General features: G+C 47.4%; 2 protein-coding genes and 1 long non-coding RNA gene across 3 annotated transcripts; 1 reads left to right on the forward strand and 2 right to left on the reverse strand.

The window, feature by feature from the left end:
• Window positions 1-3,164: 3,164 nt before the first annotated feature.
• LOC109781881 (uncharacterized) lies at window positions 3,165-4,043 on the forward strand. Its single transcript, XM_020340478.4, has one exon. It carries the CDS (start codon window positions 3,279-3,281, stop codon window positions 3,807-3,809), a length of 531 nt encoding a protein of 176 aa, XP_020196067.1. The 5' UTR covers window positions 3,165-3,278; the 3' UTR covers window positions 3,810-4,043.
• Window positions 3,768-9,283, reverse strand: LOC109781880 (universal stress protein A-like protein). Its single transcript, XM_020340476.4, has 4 exons — window positions 9,007-9,283; window positions 6,613-6,734; window positions 6,400-6,518; window positions 3,768-4,171 (listed from the first exon to the last, which is right to left on the reverse strand). Exons 1-4 carry the CDS (start codon window positions 9,188-9,190, stop codon window positions 4,063-4,065), a joined length of 534 nt encoding a protein of 177 aa, XP_020196065.1. The 5' UTR covers window positions 9,191-9,283; the 3' UTR covers window positions 3,768-4,062.
• A 4,838-nt stretch (window positions 9,284-14,121) lies between these two features.
• Window positions 14,122-15,686, reverse strand: LOC120966542 (uncharacterized). Its single transcript, XR_005760413.3, has 2 exons — window positions 15,236-15,686; window positions 14,122-15,162 (listed from the first exon to the last, which is right to left on the reverse strand). It is a non-coding gene; the product is annotated as an uncharacterized lncRNA (long non-coding RNA).
• Between the last annotated feature and the right edge of the window lie 2,418 nt (window positions 15,687-18,104).

Consider the following 18,104-nt stretch of genomic DNA (forward strand, 5'->3'; position numbering starts at 1 on the left):
TCAGATCTGGAGTTCGATGACGTGTCCTGGGTGTTGCCCCGGTCTGATTCGTTCAATGGCAAGGGCTTCACTTTTGGTGAGCCACCTTGGAGGTCCGTAAAGCTGCATATCAGCGATGGAGCTGTGTCGAGCTCGGGTGAAGAGGTGATTCGTCATTCTTTTCTTTGGTGGGTGCTATGGTGGTACCAGAGGCAGGTGACGTGCGTTGGTGTCAAACTCAGAGATGTTCTGATGTTTTTTCAATTTTGTCATGTCGGTTTTTACGATACTTTGTTCGTTATGATATCAATGAGACACGTATTACGATGGGAAAAAATGCTCTAAGTAGAATCTGAGACTGCATTCCGTATACTTGTCCATTCGTGTGCGCACCAGCGACAACCACTCTACGTACTCTATCATATACTGAAAAAACCGGTCTATGGCGTCCTAAAGCAGAGTACCACCACGCCATTTCAGGCGTCAGCAGTTTTCTCTTTTATCAGGCAGGCTCGAGGAGTTCCCACGCGACTTAAACCACACGAATATAATGGAAAGGGAACCGGAGAATCTACCCGTACTACAAAAGGAAAAGAAAAAGAATCCACCCGTAGTACAAAGTGCTAGGGCAAGATCAAGTTCAAAAAACAAAAAACGCGCTAGTGCAAGACATTTGGCAAGACGTTAGAGTATCTACAACCGGACTTTGCAAATCCGACTTCTCAAACGCCCGCGAACGCGTCAACCTTAAATTCATACCATTGTATGCAACATAAACCCAATTTTAAGCGGAGCCCGTCCGGCTCCGCCGTGCCCATATCCGGTAGCCAGTTACGCCCCTCAGGGTGTTGGTCCGGTCGCTGGCAAGGCAAAGTAGGACATGGGACATGGCCCAGCTCATGGGACTCAAGGCGCCGCCGTCTCTCATGCCCTACTCTTCCTCGTCGGAATTTGTAGCCCTGATGGTGCTGGTGGACGTGAGATCAATGATGGACCCGCACTAGGAGGAGCCGCCGACATCCACCGTGACGCGGTTGCGGCGCCCGGGGTTGCAGGCCATCCGTCGAGGCGCCGAAGAATGCGACTCCGCCTCTCCAACGTCCACCGCCGCGAGGGCTACCGCTGTCTCTAGCGCCCGCTGCCTCGCACGGCGGGCACGCCGCGCCATGTTCTCGTCGGACGACGCCCATGCGTTCCCCTCCTACTCGACGCGCCAACGAAGGGGTTGTGCGTCTGCCACATTGTTCGGACTCCAGACGGACCGCACCGCCTCCAGTGAGGCAGCGATGACACACCTCGCGGCGGATCCATGCGCCATTTGGGCGGACAAAATGTATTCCCGACGCAAAGAGTCCGAGCGCTGCCGTCGTGCGGCCTCCTCCCGGGAGCGGCGGAGCGCAAGCCGGACAGTCATCTCCTCCTTAGGGTTGCGCAGGGTCGAGGTCGACGAATTTGGAGATGTAGGACTCGGATCCGCTGCCCGCCATGCCAGAGAAGGCGAGAGATCGTTGGACGGGAGGTTGGGTGATGGAGGGGAGTGGTGTGAAGTGTTAGGATTTGGTCCGGAGAGCGAATGGGGATAAATATACGTGGGATCGGGGGCCAGCGTGGGCCGTGTCCGACATGGCGAATGTGCCCGGTCACGCCCGGGCCTCCTCATGTGCATCTCATATTTTAGCTAGATATAAGAGGTGCCGGTCAACCCAGATGTTTAGAGGGGGTTTGAGGCTTGCAGATAGGTCGGTTGTTTCTGATCGTGATTGGGCTATCCATTCGGATGTTTGAGGAGGGTTTGGGATGGCCGGTTGTATATGCTCTCCTCGTGCCCGCATTGCCCAGTTCGTAGCAGTGCAGCACGATGCACACAAAATGCACATCCAGTACAACGCTCCTTCCATTTTGTGAATCAGGTTCACCAGAGGACATGCTCCGGGGTCGGGTCTAGACGCTGGCTTGGCTGCTTGGCAAGTGACAGGCAGTAGCACTAGCACTGTAGTAGTAGGACGCCGGTAGCTTTGCTTTTTTCTCTTGCCGTCGTCGTGTACCTGGGTGAGGGTGACAACACGGGCATGGGTGGCGACACGACACCTGGGACCTGGCAGCGGGCAGCGGCAGGAATCTCTCTCGAGTGCGACTGCGGACAGGAGCAGGACAGCCCGGCCGAGCAAAGCAGCGGCAGCTCCGCGTGACGCGACCAAATTGTGGCGCCGCGCAGTCGCAGAGCAAATGCACTACTGTAGTAGCAAGCAAGCATCCTGTTCAGTCCTCGCCTCCGGCCGGTCGCCCAAGTGGAACATTTTGCAGGCTGGCGTAATCTGAAGGGCTTTACGTTACGCCGTTCAGTAGTCCAGTTCCTCTGTTCCTGTATGTAGGCAAAAGGGTTATCGATTTCCATCCGTCGAGCATTCCTTTGCGACGCATGCTTCTCGTCTCGTGGCTCAATCAGTAGAATGCATCTGCTCGAGTGACAACGACGTCCACGTTGCTACGTACAGTGCCTAGGCAGAATTGTTGTGCCTCCTACACGCTGCCAAAATACCATCCAGGGCTCCCACACTGAAGATGTCTACCACTAGACCGTATTCGAGCAAATATCATGGAACAGCAAGACCAAACCCTACGCCTAAGATGTCACCTCACGGAGTCTGATTATATGCGAGGCGTTTTAGATCGGCATGCCCAAGAAAGGTGGCTAGTCAAGCAGTAGGCGCTCATTCCTCTGCGCCCCCACAATCTGCTAAAGCGGAGGGGGAAAGCAATCAAAGAAGCCAAAGCGATGTGATGTCCCTGCCTGCTCCTGCTCGCCGCTGCTCGCTGCTACGGTTGCTTTGATCCAATGCAACGTCCAAAAGCAAAAGCAGAGAGCCAGCAGCACAGCACAGTAGTACTGTGCTACAGTGAGAGTGTGAGCGCGAGGCCAACCGGGCTGCATGCCGAGGGAGACGTTGTGCCAAGCCCGCGCATTGAACTGCTCCAAAGCGCGCGCCTTTCTCGCGGTCCGATGCGTTCAAAGATCTCTGCGGCGAGCGAGAGCGAGAGGGAAAAAAAGAAAAGAATGAGTGAAAAGATGGGCGATGCAACATCATCATACCGGCGCTTGGAGTGCGAGGGCGAAAAGGAATTTTGTTCAATTCAAACCCCGGCCTCTGCCTCGGCCTCTGCCCCGCTCCATCATAAAAGGACCACACCACTACCCACGAAGTTAACGCCCCATCGCAAGCCATTTCCTTTGAGCGCAGAGACTCATCAGAGTAGTTTTCGAGAGCACGAGAGGCGCAGAGAGGAGAGGAGAAGCTGCCATGGCTTCCATGACCCAGCCCATGCCGTATTACCCCACCACCAACCCCATCATGCACGCGCAGCCGGCCACCACGTCCAGGGGCTCCTTCGCGCCGGTGTTCACCGTGCTGGGCGTCATCTCCTTCCTCGCCGTCGTCGCCTGCGTGGCGGGGCGGCTGTGCGGCCGCCGGCTCTCCAAGAAGAAGGCCTACGCCGACCAGCACTACTACGGCACCAACGCGGTCGGCGGCGACCTGGAGAAGGGCTTCGAGGTCAAGTACCCGCCGATGAAGCCCATGCCGAGCTCCCGCGCGGTGGTCCACGACATGGACGACGGCTTCGAGATCAAGTTCGCGCCGGGGAAGCCCGCGGCGTGGAAGACCGACGCCAAGGCCGACAACAGAGGGCGCCCGCAGCAGCACCACCTCCATCCCCAGGTCGGCATGCCGAAGGAGTACGCCGGTTTCAGGTACCCCGCGGCCGCGAACGGCGCGGTCAGGCAAGGGCAATTAAGGGGCGGAACATTCGTCTCTGCGAAGCCCGGTTCATGATCATCACAGTAGCCTTTAGGTTCACAGCTTGATGCATCTCATCATATGATAAAGAGTGTCTGCTAGGCATTTACTACTAGGCATCCATGATCCATCGGCGATCATGGCGTTTTCGTTCTTCACTCTAGTTTTGGGGCGCGCTCTGCAAAGTTTGTACCAGTTCCCAGTCACTTCCAGATTGTATTTTGTATATTAATTCATCGAGCAGTGAAGAACGTCCCATTCTCAAAGTAACCACGGCTGCACGAAAGCATCAATCGTCGATGGGGTCCTGCGGAGCTTCGTTGGCCTTGCGCTTGATGGTGATGACTGGACACTCGGCATGCTTGACGCAGAACTCGCTCACCGTGCCCACGAAAACCCTGCAACGAAAAACAGCAGCCGTTTAGTTCAAGCGGAAATTCTGCTTTGCTTTACCCGCAAGAATGGACCACAATATAGGAGCAGTTCAGAATAAAAAAAGTCACACGGCATAGTTCAGTGATGTGCACTTTGTCAGAAGAAGAATCTAAGCTGCATATAAAATTGTGGTCACACAGGAAGGAACAAAACGAATGTACCTGAAAACATAAAAAGGAAACCCTATGTATATACTAGGTTGCATCATAAGGATGCATTCACAAACTCTATGATAGAATGCATTTCGATTTGAAAAATATTCTGGGAAGGTAAAACCCTCACACGTTCTTATTCTGGAAAGACAAGATTTAGGCTGTGGAAAATTCGCTTTTGTCACAGCTATCAGCTATGGGTGCAAACGTAGCATATGGCATCAGTCCATGTGGAAAATAGTTATTTCTCGAAACTACTCATATAAGAGCGTTTTTGACACTGACACCGCAGTGTCAAAAACGCTCTTATATTATGGGACGGAGGGAGTGAAAAACAAGTATAACAAAGTAAATATGCCCTTGCATCAGTGCCATAAAGTGTTGCAGAGATGTAATGTATGGCAGGATTACGTCCCATCATAAATATATCTCTTAAACTGGGAGAAAAACAGTGAGTTCGCAGGATTTGTAATCAAACTACGTTACCCTGAATAGTAGCCAAACAGCTCAATGACGTAGGGCAATAGCATACACGTACATGAGGTTGCCTGTGTATCACAGTACTAGTTCTACACAGATAAACCACTTACATCATAGGCAGGGGCATGATTAATTCTTTTGAGGAAGGGGTACGATTAGTTCTGTACGAGTAGGACGTTAAATCATCGCGTCTTTTTATCAGTGGCACGTTCTCCTAGAGTAATACTTAAAAAGTGTTTATCAATAGGCTTTTTCACAATAGCTAGGCACGCTTCTACTGTTGCTTGATTTACAAGGCAGCATCTTGTCTAGGGAGCACGAATATCGAAATCCCTCTTAATGGGCAGGCATGCGCACAAAGTGGTAAAGAACTTACACCCTGCATCTATGCACTTCGCAATTTCTTTCAGAACTTGACCGTATTTAGCACCAACACAAATCAGAGCGAATGGCAGGATCAGATCGTACCAACTGGAAAGGCCACAACTTAAATCTAGACCTGTAGGACTTCACTACAAGGTGCATGGGCATATAACAATGCACCATGTTCTCTGATCATCTAGTCCATGTCAGGTTACCTTTTTTTTCTACACTAAAATGAAAGGAATACAATACCTTTTTTTTCTAAGAAAAGCATATCATGATGACAAATTGGGAAGGAGGATTGGTATGCCAATCCAGAGGATAAAATGCATACAACTTATTCGAAAGAGACCTATGTAAAGAGTTCAACAGTATCAGATTTATCGTGGTACGTTCAGATTTGAGTTCAAGGTCAGCAAATCAAAGAATAACGTCCAAATTCTAATGTTTTTATCTACAATAACTATTTCACAGTCGGCTCCCAATATAATGTATTATAGAAATCATTTTGATTAAGTTACCAAGGTGATCAACACAAATTTGAGGACAAAAAACTGTTGGCTATTTCCCCATGTTCTGTAAGACATAGTTGTGGGTTATCCAATAGATCTAATTCAAAGTACCTCTATTCAACCCTCATCTTAGAGATCTCCATAACTATATAACCAGAAGTCCAAAATTGACACGATCAAAATGCAAGAACTGATGTTCTATACTTGCATGTACAATGCTTATCGCAAATACTGCAAACTTTTGGTAAAAGAAACACAGTTGTTCTGACACAATCATCTAACATGCATGAAAATTAGCAAAATGATATTTTCTGTGTTTGGCATGTTAGTAAGATCGGTATCTTCCTTCAGAATACAGCAACGTTAACCTGCCACTATACTAAGGTAACAAACAGAAAAATAAAAACAGAGGAGGCACAATACTGTAATATCATTATGATATCATGAAATCAACTGTTCAAATGCCCCCATCAACAATACAGTACATCCGATCCGGCCCAATTTTGCCAAAGAAAGTTGATAGTGAATATATATCTTAGTTTGGATGAGATGCACACCTAGCTGATGAACCATTTTATCAGAATATACATGTAGCCATGTTATCACACAACAAAGAATACTCATACACCCTTCTATAAAATTGATATGATATTCAACCTGACACGGTAAGTGATTTGAAATTACCTCTGAAATGGCCCGAGGCCTCTACTTCCAACAACTAGAAGATCAGGCTGGACTCTCTTCACCTCATGGCAGATAACCTCCTTTGGATCCCCATGTTTGGTCCAAGCTTCACATTTTATCTGCAGCATAATTTGAAAAGCTGTTAGGAACCAAAATGGCAACTGTTCCTGACCGGAGCCTACAGTACTGGAGAAAAAAACAAAATGTAACTACCCCCAATCGATGGCATTCGTTGACGAAGTACTCAAGTAGGTGAATCCCTCTTATCTTGTCTCTCTGCTTCATGCTCTGGAAGTCCGTCGGTGATGCATATATACTATCCATATCATCAAATCCTTTTGAATAGGCAACAAAGACAAATCATAAATACATCAGGCAGATAAAAATTTATAATCCAAATATCTAATGTTTAAGCAAATACTCGGTACTCCATAGTGTACTGTTTCACGATAAACTGGGAGAAAATGATACTCCTTCCAATCCGAATTAATTGACGCAGCCTCTATACAATGTAAACTGGACATTGTATAGAAGCTGCATCATTTAATTCGGATCGGAGGGAGTACATGCAAATGCATGTGACATGAGTCTACAAGAAGTGATTTACTGATCAGAATTCAGGCTGAACATCCACAGTAAATGGGCCCTGAGCCTGACAGTGCATCTCAGGTAGGATTGCTATGCAAACAATTTGTTAACCAGATATCAGCTATACCATATTATAACATAAAGCACTAGCACCGACTGAGTTAGTTTACTACCCAGCTATCTTACAAGCAAGGAGCTATTTCAAGCAGCAAGAAGAAGTGACAAAAAAGAACGGTTTAGAAGACAAAGAGGGGAAAGCATTTTAAGTGGCATCAAGAGAAGTGCTCCCTAAGCCTTCTTGGTCATCCTCTACTGAACTTCAAGTATCAGCTGAAGTGCCTTTTAGTCCAAAAATCACGAGAACAGAACAAAGATTCAGGTTAAATCACTGGAAAGTACAAAAGCTATTTTGTCGCGTACACTAGTTTGAGCGGCATAGCAAACATGGAGAAAAAGAAGCATGCAAAGTTAGTAAACAACTCGATGGACATTCCAAAGTTAGTAAACAACTCATGTGGATATGTAATACCCAGCAGTAGCTATTATAACGGCACAACGTGCCTTTAACTTCATCCAGCCATTCCATGGGAATCAAAAGGACTAGCTGTTGCAGACTCACTATTGTCACGTTAATTCATGAAATCCTTTGCAAAGTAAAATTAAACAGCTTAATTTTTTGGAGCTCTTTCTCTCCGCTCATCCTACTATAAAATTGAAGGGCAACTCTTCTTTCTTGTAAATCATTTAAAATATTTTGAATTGACTTTGAAAAAATTATTCCCATGATTTTGCTGTAGGTACGCCTCTTAAGGGCATGACAAGAAAAACTTTAGTGCCCACAAACAAATAGTCATTGTATTCCTGAAGAACGGTTGAATGAAGCAAATAGCACATTGTGCAGTTATAATAGCAAGGCAAGAGGATACTCTTCCACCCCAAAATGGACTAAATAGGATACTAGACATAAATAGGTATTACGAGCCAAATATTGCTGCAAGAGCGGCATTTCTTCAAACACGAGAAAAACAAGGTGTTGCAGAAAATAATACTGGGCAGCAGAAACAGCTGAGGAGTGGTAGATAATATCTCAACGGGTAAGGTGTAGGCTGAAAAGGCCCAAGCCAGTATGCCTTCATAAGTGAACCCAACTGGGGCGCATCAATCAAATGACATGCTCTTCTAAACTGTGCAGTATGCCTTCCATTCAAAAATACACTGTGTAGTACCACCACATGTGTTTGTTAAGATTAGATGATATAAAACCTCTGCAATCTGCATTTACACAACTTACAAAGCACTAGTATCACACCACTCATGCAGTACCCTCTATCCAGAAACAGCAAAATCTACATAACCAGCAGTCCAGTTCAGTACATTATCAAGGGTAGACAACAGGCCATGAAGGCAGAGCCACTTGGTACATCCGCCACAGCTTCTGGTCATGGCACTTGTAGTGGTACACTTAATTCAGATGCCGCAACAACTACCAACAAGGCACCAACCACCAGCTAGTGTGAGTAGCCTACTGCAATTGTACATGCCATTGACTAACCCTGAAACAGAACAAGCTCCCCATAAAGTACCGTGTCAACTATATGCAGCCGAAAAAGGATGCTACGAGCGGATGCATCAGAAGTATAATCTCCCCCTTCTGCCGACAGTTCGTGTGATTCACACCAAAACACTAGTCTAGTACACAGGTCGCAGCAGCAGACGCATCCCGTGAACAGGAACAGTGGGATTGCAGTAAGGATAGCACGGATCAATGCTAAGAACTCATCGCGCATTCGATCTGAAACCACTAGGGCGTGCTACGAACAGATACACTGTGATCGAACAAGAGCCACCGCCCACATCGCGACGGCATCGCATACCAAGGCCACGCCACCACCACCACCCTGCGCCGACCGAGAGGGAACCGGCGCATTCCGTCGAGCACCTCAAGCACGCAGCAAGCAAGCAAATCCACCCGTGGGGCATTCCACGGGACGCACGAGGGGGGCGCGCGGTTGCACGTACCGTCCTCGTCGGGGACCTGGACGTGGAGGAAGAGGAGGTGGAAGCCGTCGGTGTTGGAGCGGACGAGCTTGGAGAGCATCCAGTCGAAGGCGGAGCGGCAGCTGATGGAGGGGTGCGGGTACCCCTTGAGCGACGACTCGTTCACCGCCATCATCACCCGCGTCGGCGCCGACGAATCCGCCATTTGCGCACGCCCTCGCTTGCTGTTTGCTTCCTTGGCAAGAAGAAGGGGAAGAGGAGTTTTGGGGAAATTTTGAGGAGGACAAAAAGCAATCTACGCTTTCCTTCTTCATTTATACTGGGTCCGGTCATTTTCACTCTTTTTTTTCTTTTGCTATGGCCACATGAGAATAGGTTCACCATCGAGGCCCAAAAGCCGCTCAATTTTGGAATATCCGTGTGAATTTCCGTTACCAGCTTGGAATTGTATTGGCAAATCAATTAAAGAGAACAGAGAAATTTAGTTAAATTTACAAAACTCACTCATGAGAAAATGTTTTCATCGTTTGGTTAGACTTTCAATTTTGTAGTACCATGGAGAACAGGCTGGGCGTGCGAGTGCGTGGCCAGCCCGCCCGTGTTTAAATCTCAGCTCACGCGTGGTGCTCACGGTTGTTTCTTTTATTAAAAAATGTTCATCAAGGGCTAGTCTTTATTGGCCCTGTTTTTATTTTATTTTGTAAGGACATCTCCAACGCAAACCCCTATAACAGACATTGTATTTGTGAGTGGGCAGTGATACGCGGGTCGGCCATCCAAACAGGCCCGCATACATTTCATAACAAATTTGAATAAAACGGACGAAATTTATGCAAATCGGATGAATTTCATTTAAATCATACATCTTTGCCACATTTTAACTAAACAAAAGCGGACGAGACTTTTTCAAACTAATCTAAATGACAGTCGGTCATGGCGAAGTCCGTCTCCTATGTCCTGTCTTCCCCATGTCAGGTAAGCTCACCAGACGTGAGCCCCGGGAAGTGAAGCCGCGGGAGGAAAGAATAGGAGTAGCCTTTCTGGGACCCAAGCCGTGGCAGCGTCCCATATACTACTCTTTCTTACTCGAGTCTGTCGTGTCTATGGTGTCGGACATGGATGGATTGGCCTCGTGGTCGTGGCGGCTGGGCACGAAGTGCGGTTCCAGCGTAGCTGACGCGGAGCTGGCATCGTCCGCAGTCGCCTACGCCTCCTCTTCGGCCGCCTCTGCGTCGATCTCCATGAACAGGGTGTCCCTCTCCGCCCACAGGACACACAAACCGCCATCGCTTGTGGCGGGTCTGTGCGTGGACTGGTACGACGCCCGTTCCTCATCCAGGAAGCCTCGATCCTCCACGACCATGGTTGCGACGACATCGTCGTTCTCCTACTTGTCACCCATTTTGCCGCTCTACAAGTTGGTGCTAGTCGATGAGCTGGATGTTGTAGCCTTAGTCCTTCAGCATCTATCGAAACGCTCACACCAATGGTGCCTGTGTAGGGAAACGTAGCATGCAATTTCAAAAAAATTCCTACGCTCACGCAAGATCTACCTAGGAGATGCATAGCAACGAGAGGGGGAGAGTGTGTCTACGTACCCTCGTAGATAAAAAACGGAAGCGTTTGACAACGCGGTTGATGTAGTCGAACTTCTTCTCATTCCGACCGATCAAGCACCGAACGTACGGCACCTCCGAGTTCTACACACGTTCAGCTCGATGATGTCCCTCGAACTCTTGATCCAGCAAAGGTGTCGAGGAAGATGAGTTCTGTCAGCACAATGGTGTGGTGACGATGATGGTGAAGTGATCCGCGCAGGGCTTCGCCTAAGCACTACGAGAATACGACCGTAGGCGTAAACTGTGGAGGGGGCGCCGCACACGGCTAACAATTGTTGATGTGTGTTCTAGGCTCCCCCTCCCCACGTATATATAGGTGGGAGGGGGAGGGGGACAACCTTGGGGCGCCCCAGGTAGGAGGAATCCTACTTGGGGACCTTGTCCAATTCGGCCCCCCTTACCATATCCACCGGAGGGGGAAGGAAAGAGGAGGGAGGAGGGAAGCAAGGGGTAGGCCAAATCCCTCCCCTTCCTTCTCTCTTCCCCTCTTTCCCTTTCCCTCAGGTGCGGCCCATATGGGGGGCGCAGCAGCCCCTGCTGGCTGCTGCGTTTCCCCTCTTGGCCCATTAGGCCCATATCTTTGCCGGTGGTGCCCGGAACCCCTTCCGGTGACCCGATATGTACCCGGTACCCTCCAGAACACTTCTTGTGTCTGAATACTATCGTCCTATATATCAAACTTTACCTCTCGACCATTTTGAGACTCCTCATCATGTCCGCGATCTCATCTGGGACTCCGAACAACATTCGGTCACCAAATCACATAACTCATATAATACAATATCGTCATCGAACGTTAAGCGTGCGGACCCTACGGGTTCGAGAACTATGTAGACATGACCGAGACACCTCTCTGGTCAATAACCAATAGCGGAACCTGGATGCTCATATTGGTTCCTACATATTCTACGAAGATCTTTATCGGTCGTACCGTAATGACAACATACGTTATTCCCTTTGTCATCGGTATGTTACTTGCCCGGGATTTGATCGTCGGTATCTTCATACCTAGTTCAATCTCGTTACTGGCAAGTCTCTTTACTCATTCCGTAATACATTGCTTGCAAGGCTTCTTATGATGTGTATTACCGAGAGGGCCCGGAGATACCTCTCCGATACTCGGAGTGACAAATGCTAATCTCGATCTATGCCAACCCAACAAACACCTTCGGAGATACCTGTAGATCATCTTTATAATCACCCAGTTACGTTGTGATGTTTGATAGCACACATGTAATTCCTCCGGTATCCGGGAGTTGCATAATCTCATAGTCAAAGGAATATGTACATGACATGAAGAAAGCAATAGCAATATAACTGAACGATCAATATGCTAAGCTAACGGATGATCCCGTACATCAAATGACAACACATCTCTATGGTTAGGAAACTTAACCATCTTTGATTAACAAGCTAGTCTAGTAGAGGCTTACTAGGGACACGGTGTTTTGTCTATGTATCCACACATGTATCAAGTTTCTGGTTAATACAATTCTAGCATGAATAATAATGATTTCTCATGATATAAGGAAATATAAAAACAACTTTATTATTGCCTCTAGGGCATATTTCCTTCAACCTGCAGCTCTTCCGTCATTACGGCGTCGAAGTTCGCACGTGCCTGCTCCAAGGTGATACCGGCATGGACCGACAAGGGCGGTGGCACTGCTCTCTGGCAAGCTCACCGGCAAGCCAGCCTGGATCGTGCCGGGCCTGGCCACGTATATCGAGAGCGAAGGTGTGGTGCAGTGTGGATCGTGCCGGGCCCGACCACGTATAAATAGCGGGTGCCAACCAAGCTAAGTGACAGGATGTGTGAATGCGGGTGCCGGTCAGGCTAAGCGGCGTGTTATGTGAATGCGGGCGTCAGAGTGGATTTCTCGGCAGCTGCGCTTGTTTAATGTCGGCATACAGACAAACGGGCAACCGGTTTGAATGCGGAGAGAGTCGTCCGATCAAGTCTCTCCGACAATGAACATGTGCGGAGATTGACGGTACAGAAAACCTTAAGTACCCTCGGTAGGGTGGCGAACACAACTGTAAGTACCAGATTGTGACAGCCACAAGTACCAGATCGGAGATCACACGAGGGAGTTACCCAGATTCCAACCCTCATATTGAAGTAATACTGATACCCTACGTCGTGCTTCTGATTTGTATTGATGGTGGAGCACCTCGTGCAAGGGGGTTACAATGGAGTTGATGTATGAGTATACCGAGAGTATGGTTCTACGAAAGTAGATGGGAACTACCCCTAGCCTTGGTGACGAGGGCTAGGGTTTACAAGGGATCTAACCGACCTCCCGTCGTCGCCATCTTGGTTTGCACTGCAAGATGGTCTCATGATCCTTATCCTGGTCTCTGGGCCCCCTCCTTTGGTTGGGCTTCTGCTAGGGCTCCTAGGCCCTGACGCGGGCCTACTACCGGGCTCCCCCCAGAGAGACCACCCTAGTGTATTGCACCGTAAGTGACTGAGACATGGCGCGGGCGGCGCTCTCGGCTGGCGCGTCGCTTCAATGAGGGCTCCATTGAGAAGTCGTGTTCGTTATGGGCCAACATGAATGTGGCGTTGACGCTTTGGTGCGGCGCTGACTGGAATGAATACGCGGCAACATCTTCATGCGGGAGAGGATGCGGGAAGGGTTTTCGGTGGGACCATGGTGATAGACGCATGCATGGGAGCGACCCCGATGCTCACAAAGCCCACTTGGTTTGCCTCCGTTTTGCTGGAAACAAACGTCTGTACCGATCCACCGGCCGATGGATACCACGTTGGATGGTAAAATGGTAAGAGGGTGCGCATTGGAGATGCCCTAATACCATGTATTATCTACTTCATATTTTTACATATTTTTGTGTTATCGGATTTTGGTATAAATGGGCCACCGTGATTCTGATTCCATACTAAATCTACTTTTGCTCATCAACCTTTAATTTACACGCCTTGCAAAAATGCAGTGAAAGGTTGCGTACAAAAGACCAAACAAAGTGTTTGGACCCAGGGAGCTGGGTCACTTTTTTTTTGAAAACCCTTCCTATATATTAATTAATTAAAAACGTTCATACAATTATCCATTACAACTTCAGCCACACAGGGCGGAACACTATTAAGAAGCACACCATCAGACCTATTAATAAAATTAAACTTTGCAATCTCGTGCGCCATCCTATTGCCCCTTCTGTTAATCTTGGATATCTTAAATCTTGTCATCATTCTGGAGATGCTCAATGGTTCCTTCTTAAGATCAACTAGAGAAGACCTGTCCAAATAATCGTTTCCAAAAAAGAGAACCACAAAAAAAATCAGTTTTCTAAAATGATGGGCTTGTGAAGAGAAATACCGATGTAAAGCCCTGCTAGGGTCGTTCTAGTTTCGCTTCATCCACACTGTTTCTAAGTACCTTCGGTTTACTGGTAGTACAATAAAATATACTATATTTTTGACCTGGTAGTACAACAATATTGACTGAATAGAACAATACTGTAGCATAGATGTGTTCTGACCATGAGGTGACCATTTATTCCATCCATAGCACATCCCCGGCTTCATTTTTTGTCAGAGTGTGTACAGATTAATATTAAGGCACTGATAGGCGCCGACGCACCGGCTAAACTTTCGGCCGGTCAATGCGCGGTCGTCCGATTTAACTGCGTGTAGCGGTTAGATCACTACTCCGAATTGTTTTTTTCTATAAAATAATCGCATCCAACAAAAAGCAGAGGGGAACACGAAAAAAGCAGTGGCCGCGGCAAACACTCGCCATGGATGACCAAGGCAACAACCCTCAAAGCACCGCCGCCGCAGGTCCCTCGCCGCCGGTCGCCACCCTCGCCACTGGTCACCGCCCTCGCCGTCGGTCTCCGCCCTCCACGTTGGTCGCCGCATGCGTTTCTCGTCGGCACGCATGCAACAGAGTGCACGGTGCACACCGCCGTTGCAACTCCGGTAGAGATGACCGCAGCTCCGGTGGCAACGGGCGCCGCAACACCCGTCGTCGAGCTTGTGTTGTACCTCGCCGTCGATTTATTGGACGCGGCAAAAATTGATGCCTGCCGTAGCAAAACAGCATGATGGTTCCAGCAAAAATCAAAAAAACGTTGGTAGCAAAATTGGGAAATTTAGGCGTTCCAACAAACCAAGAAATGGTGGTAGCAAAAATTGGGTATTGTTCCAACAAATAAAAACACAGGTGGTAGGAAAAATGCAAAACTGAGCCTTGGTTCCAGCAAAATCAAAAAGGGGATGGTAGCAAAAATTGACACTGGTTGTAGCAACCACAAAACCGTAGTAGCAAAAATGCAAAAAATGGTGCATTGGTTCCAGCACCGGGAACGCTGGTTCCAGCTTCCGGTGATGCCCGATGTAGCACCACGAATGCCGGTTGCAGCATCTCGCCCCGCATTATCGCTAGTAGAGGTTCCCTCCGCCTTCAGTATCTACTCTCGCCGTCCCGGTCGCTCGTCGGTCGTTGCTGTGGTGGTTGCAACACCAGATTCGCCTTCATGTTGCTTCAACCATCGCCGCTCGCCGCCGTCGCCGCCCAGCACTATCTTTTCCCTGTTGCAGCAAATCAAAAACTGGTTCCAGCAAAAATCAAAAGTGGTTCCAGCAAAAAAAAACAGCAACACACCTCTGCCATCGCCGTCGCCGCCCACCACCATCCTTGCCGGTTGAAGCAAATCCGTCCGTCGGTTGAAGCAATTCCCCCGCCGGTTCCAGCACAGGGGAAAAAGAGGGTGGCATTTCTCTTCATCAAAAGGGGAAAAATGGTGGCGGGGCAGCCGAGAAGATATAACCGGGGGAGGGGGTGGCCATGCCCGGCCGGCACCGCGTCGCCGGTTGCAGAGGGTCTCTGCGGCGACGCGCGGGATGAGGTGGAAGCGAGATGCGGAGCGGAGGCGATGGCAGCGATGCGAGATCTGTGGATGAGTGGATCTGGTCTCTGGTCGTCTGAAGCGATAAGGTATGCTGAAGGAGGAGGGCGGTGGGTGGGGCCACTTGAGATACGTGACGACCGTGTGGGACGGGCGCAATTTTCAGCCGGTCCGCCGGTGCGAAACTTTTCCCTTAATATTATCTGCAAACTGATGCATAGATTTTCCGCCAACATATGGGAAGAAAAAGGGACAATGCGTCATACTCTTTGGTGCGTTATATGGTGTGCGGGAAGCAATATTCATGTTATTTCACTTGATCATCGATTGATAATGATCTTTTTGTGATCTGGTTGGCAGGAGTACTTTCCAGATCGTAGCTGACGGCTGTGGTCCGCTAGCATCTCTACGGGGCCAACGTGGCAAGAAGAAACGCCGTGGTTGACGCGGCTAGGTGGGGTTCCTCGCGTCACGTCAGACGTGAGCTCGTGATCCACGTAGAGGCTCTCTCATCATGGAGCAACGGCTCATCCTTACACGTGGCCACGTGGGTACTCCCTGCCCTCATGAACCGGTCCGGTTGGGAATGAGTCACTCCTCGAGTCCTCAAGTCTTTTCTGTTAGTCATGCTCCTGTTTTCGAACCGTGTCGGCAGACTCGGCACGGAGCCGGATCCTCTAACATGCTCATGCTTAAGGGATGTCACATAGCTACAGTGTTTTTTTAAATAAAAAAGACAAGAAAAGTCAGGGAGCTTATGAAATTGAAATGGTTCTTTTGAAAAGAATGAAATGAGTATTTCAAAAATTGAAATGAGTCTTCTAAAATTGAACTTGGTATGTCATGAATTGAAATTGATCTACTAGAAATGGAAACCTGTCTTTTGAAAATTGAAATAAGCACTGTTCATGGGCTAAGCCCGAAGGAAAGTCAGGTTACTGTAGCTTACCTGACTTCCCTTCGAATGTCAGAGGATCCAGCTCCGCTCGGCACGGCCTGAGATTTAAAGTGGAAAGGGCTACTGTTTTACACTAGTATATACGTGCATGCACTTCATAGCTAGGATATTAATTGCATGTATAGATATTACTAGCAAAATGGTCCGTGCGTTGCAACAGGAGATTTTTTTCATAATCTTCAATAGCCATGAACATATTCCTGCATCACCGAGATACATTCCACTCTCAATTTCATGAAATCATGAATAATTTTTGAAATTATGAACATTTTGTTAAACTCATGCACATATTTGAAATCATGAGCATTTTTCAAATTCATGAACATTTTTAAAAAAATTCAAATATTTTCTAAAATCAAGAACATTTTTTGAATTCATGAACATTTTATACTATTTACAAACATTTAAAAAAATAGTGAACATTTTAAAACAAATCTTACTCGGCGAATTTTTTATTTAATAACCATTTGTTAAATGCATGATCATTTTTTGAATCGGCGAATATTTTATGTCTGGATAAACTATTTTGTAAGTCACGAACAGTTTTTTATTTTTTAGGATATTTTTCATTCATGAATATTTTTTAATTGGTGTAACTTTGTTCAATTTCATTAATATTATTGAATACATGAACTATATAAAAAATCCTGAACATTTTTTGTTTTTCCGAACAATTTTTTCAAAATGTCAAATATTTTTTGAATAAGCAAAAAAAATTATACAAAATTGCGAACATTTTTTGAATCCACAAACAATTTATGATTTATGAGACATTTTATTTCAAAATTCTCTTTTTATTATTTTCGGAATTTTTTGAAGTCCCAAATTATTTAAAGTAGAAAAAAAGAAACGAAAATAAAAATAAAAATAAAAAATAAAATTTAAAAAACAGGCCGCCCGGACATGGGCCGGCCAAGACGGTGAAAGGATCGATATAGTTGACTAGAGAGGGGTGAATAGGCAACTACCAATTTTTAGTTTTCTTAGCAAATTAGGTTTAGCAACAAATAGGTTGTCTAGATATGCAACCATGTGAACAACCTATATGATGCTAACAACAACAACAACAACAACAACAACAACAACACAAGCAAGTAAGAGATACAACACAAGTAAAGCTTGCACAAAGTAAATGTAAGAAGTAACCACAAGTGGAGCCGGTGAAGACGAGGATGTGTTACCGATGTTCCTTCCCTTTGAGGGGAAGTACGTCTCCGTTGGAGCAGCATGGAGGCACAGTGCTCTCCAAGAAGCCACTAGGGTCACCGTATTCTCCTCACGCCTCGCACAATGCAAGATGCCGTGATTCCAATAGTGTGTGCCCTTGAAGGCGGCGACTGAACCTTTATCACAAGGTTGAGGCAATCTCACAATCGAATTGGAGGCTCCCAACACCACCACGAAGCTTCACCACAATGTATTGTGGCTCCGAGGTGACCTCAACCGTGTAGGATGCTGAAATACCCAAGAGTAATAAGATCCGCAAGGGATTAGTGGGGGGAATCAAATTTCTCTTGATGGAAGTGTAGATCGGGGCCCTCTCAACCAATCCCTAGAAAATCAACAGATTTGATTGGCTAGGGAGAGAGATCGGGCGAAAATGGCGTTTTGAGCAATAATGGAGTTTGGGGGAGCAAGAGGTGGGTCTTCTTGGGGAAAAAGACCCC

This window comes from Aegilops tauschii, chromosome 6 (genome assembly GCF_002575655.3).
Source record: "Aegilops tauschii subsp. strangulata cultivar AL8/78 chromosome 6, Aet v6.0, whole genome shotgun sequence".
Taxonomy (NCBI): Eukaryota; Viridiplantae; Streptophyta; class Magnoliopsida; order Poales; family Poaceae; genus Aegilops; species Aegilops tauschii.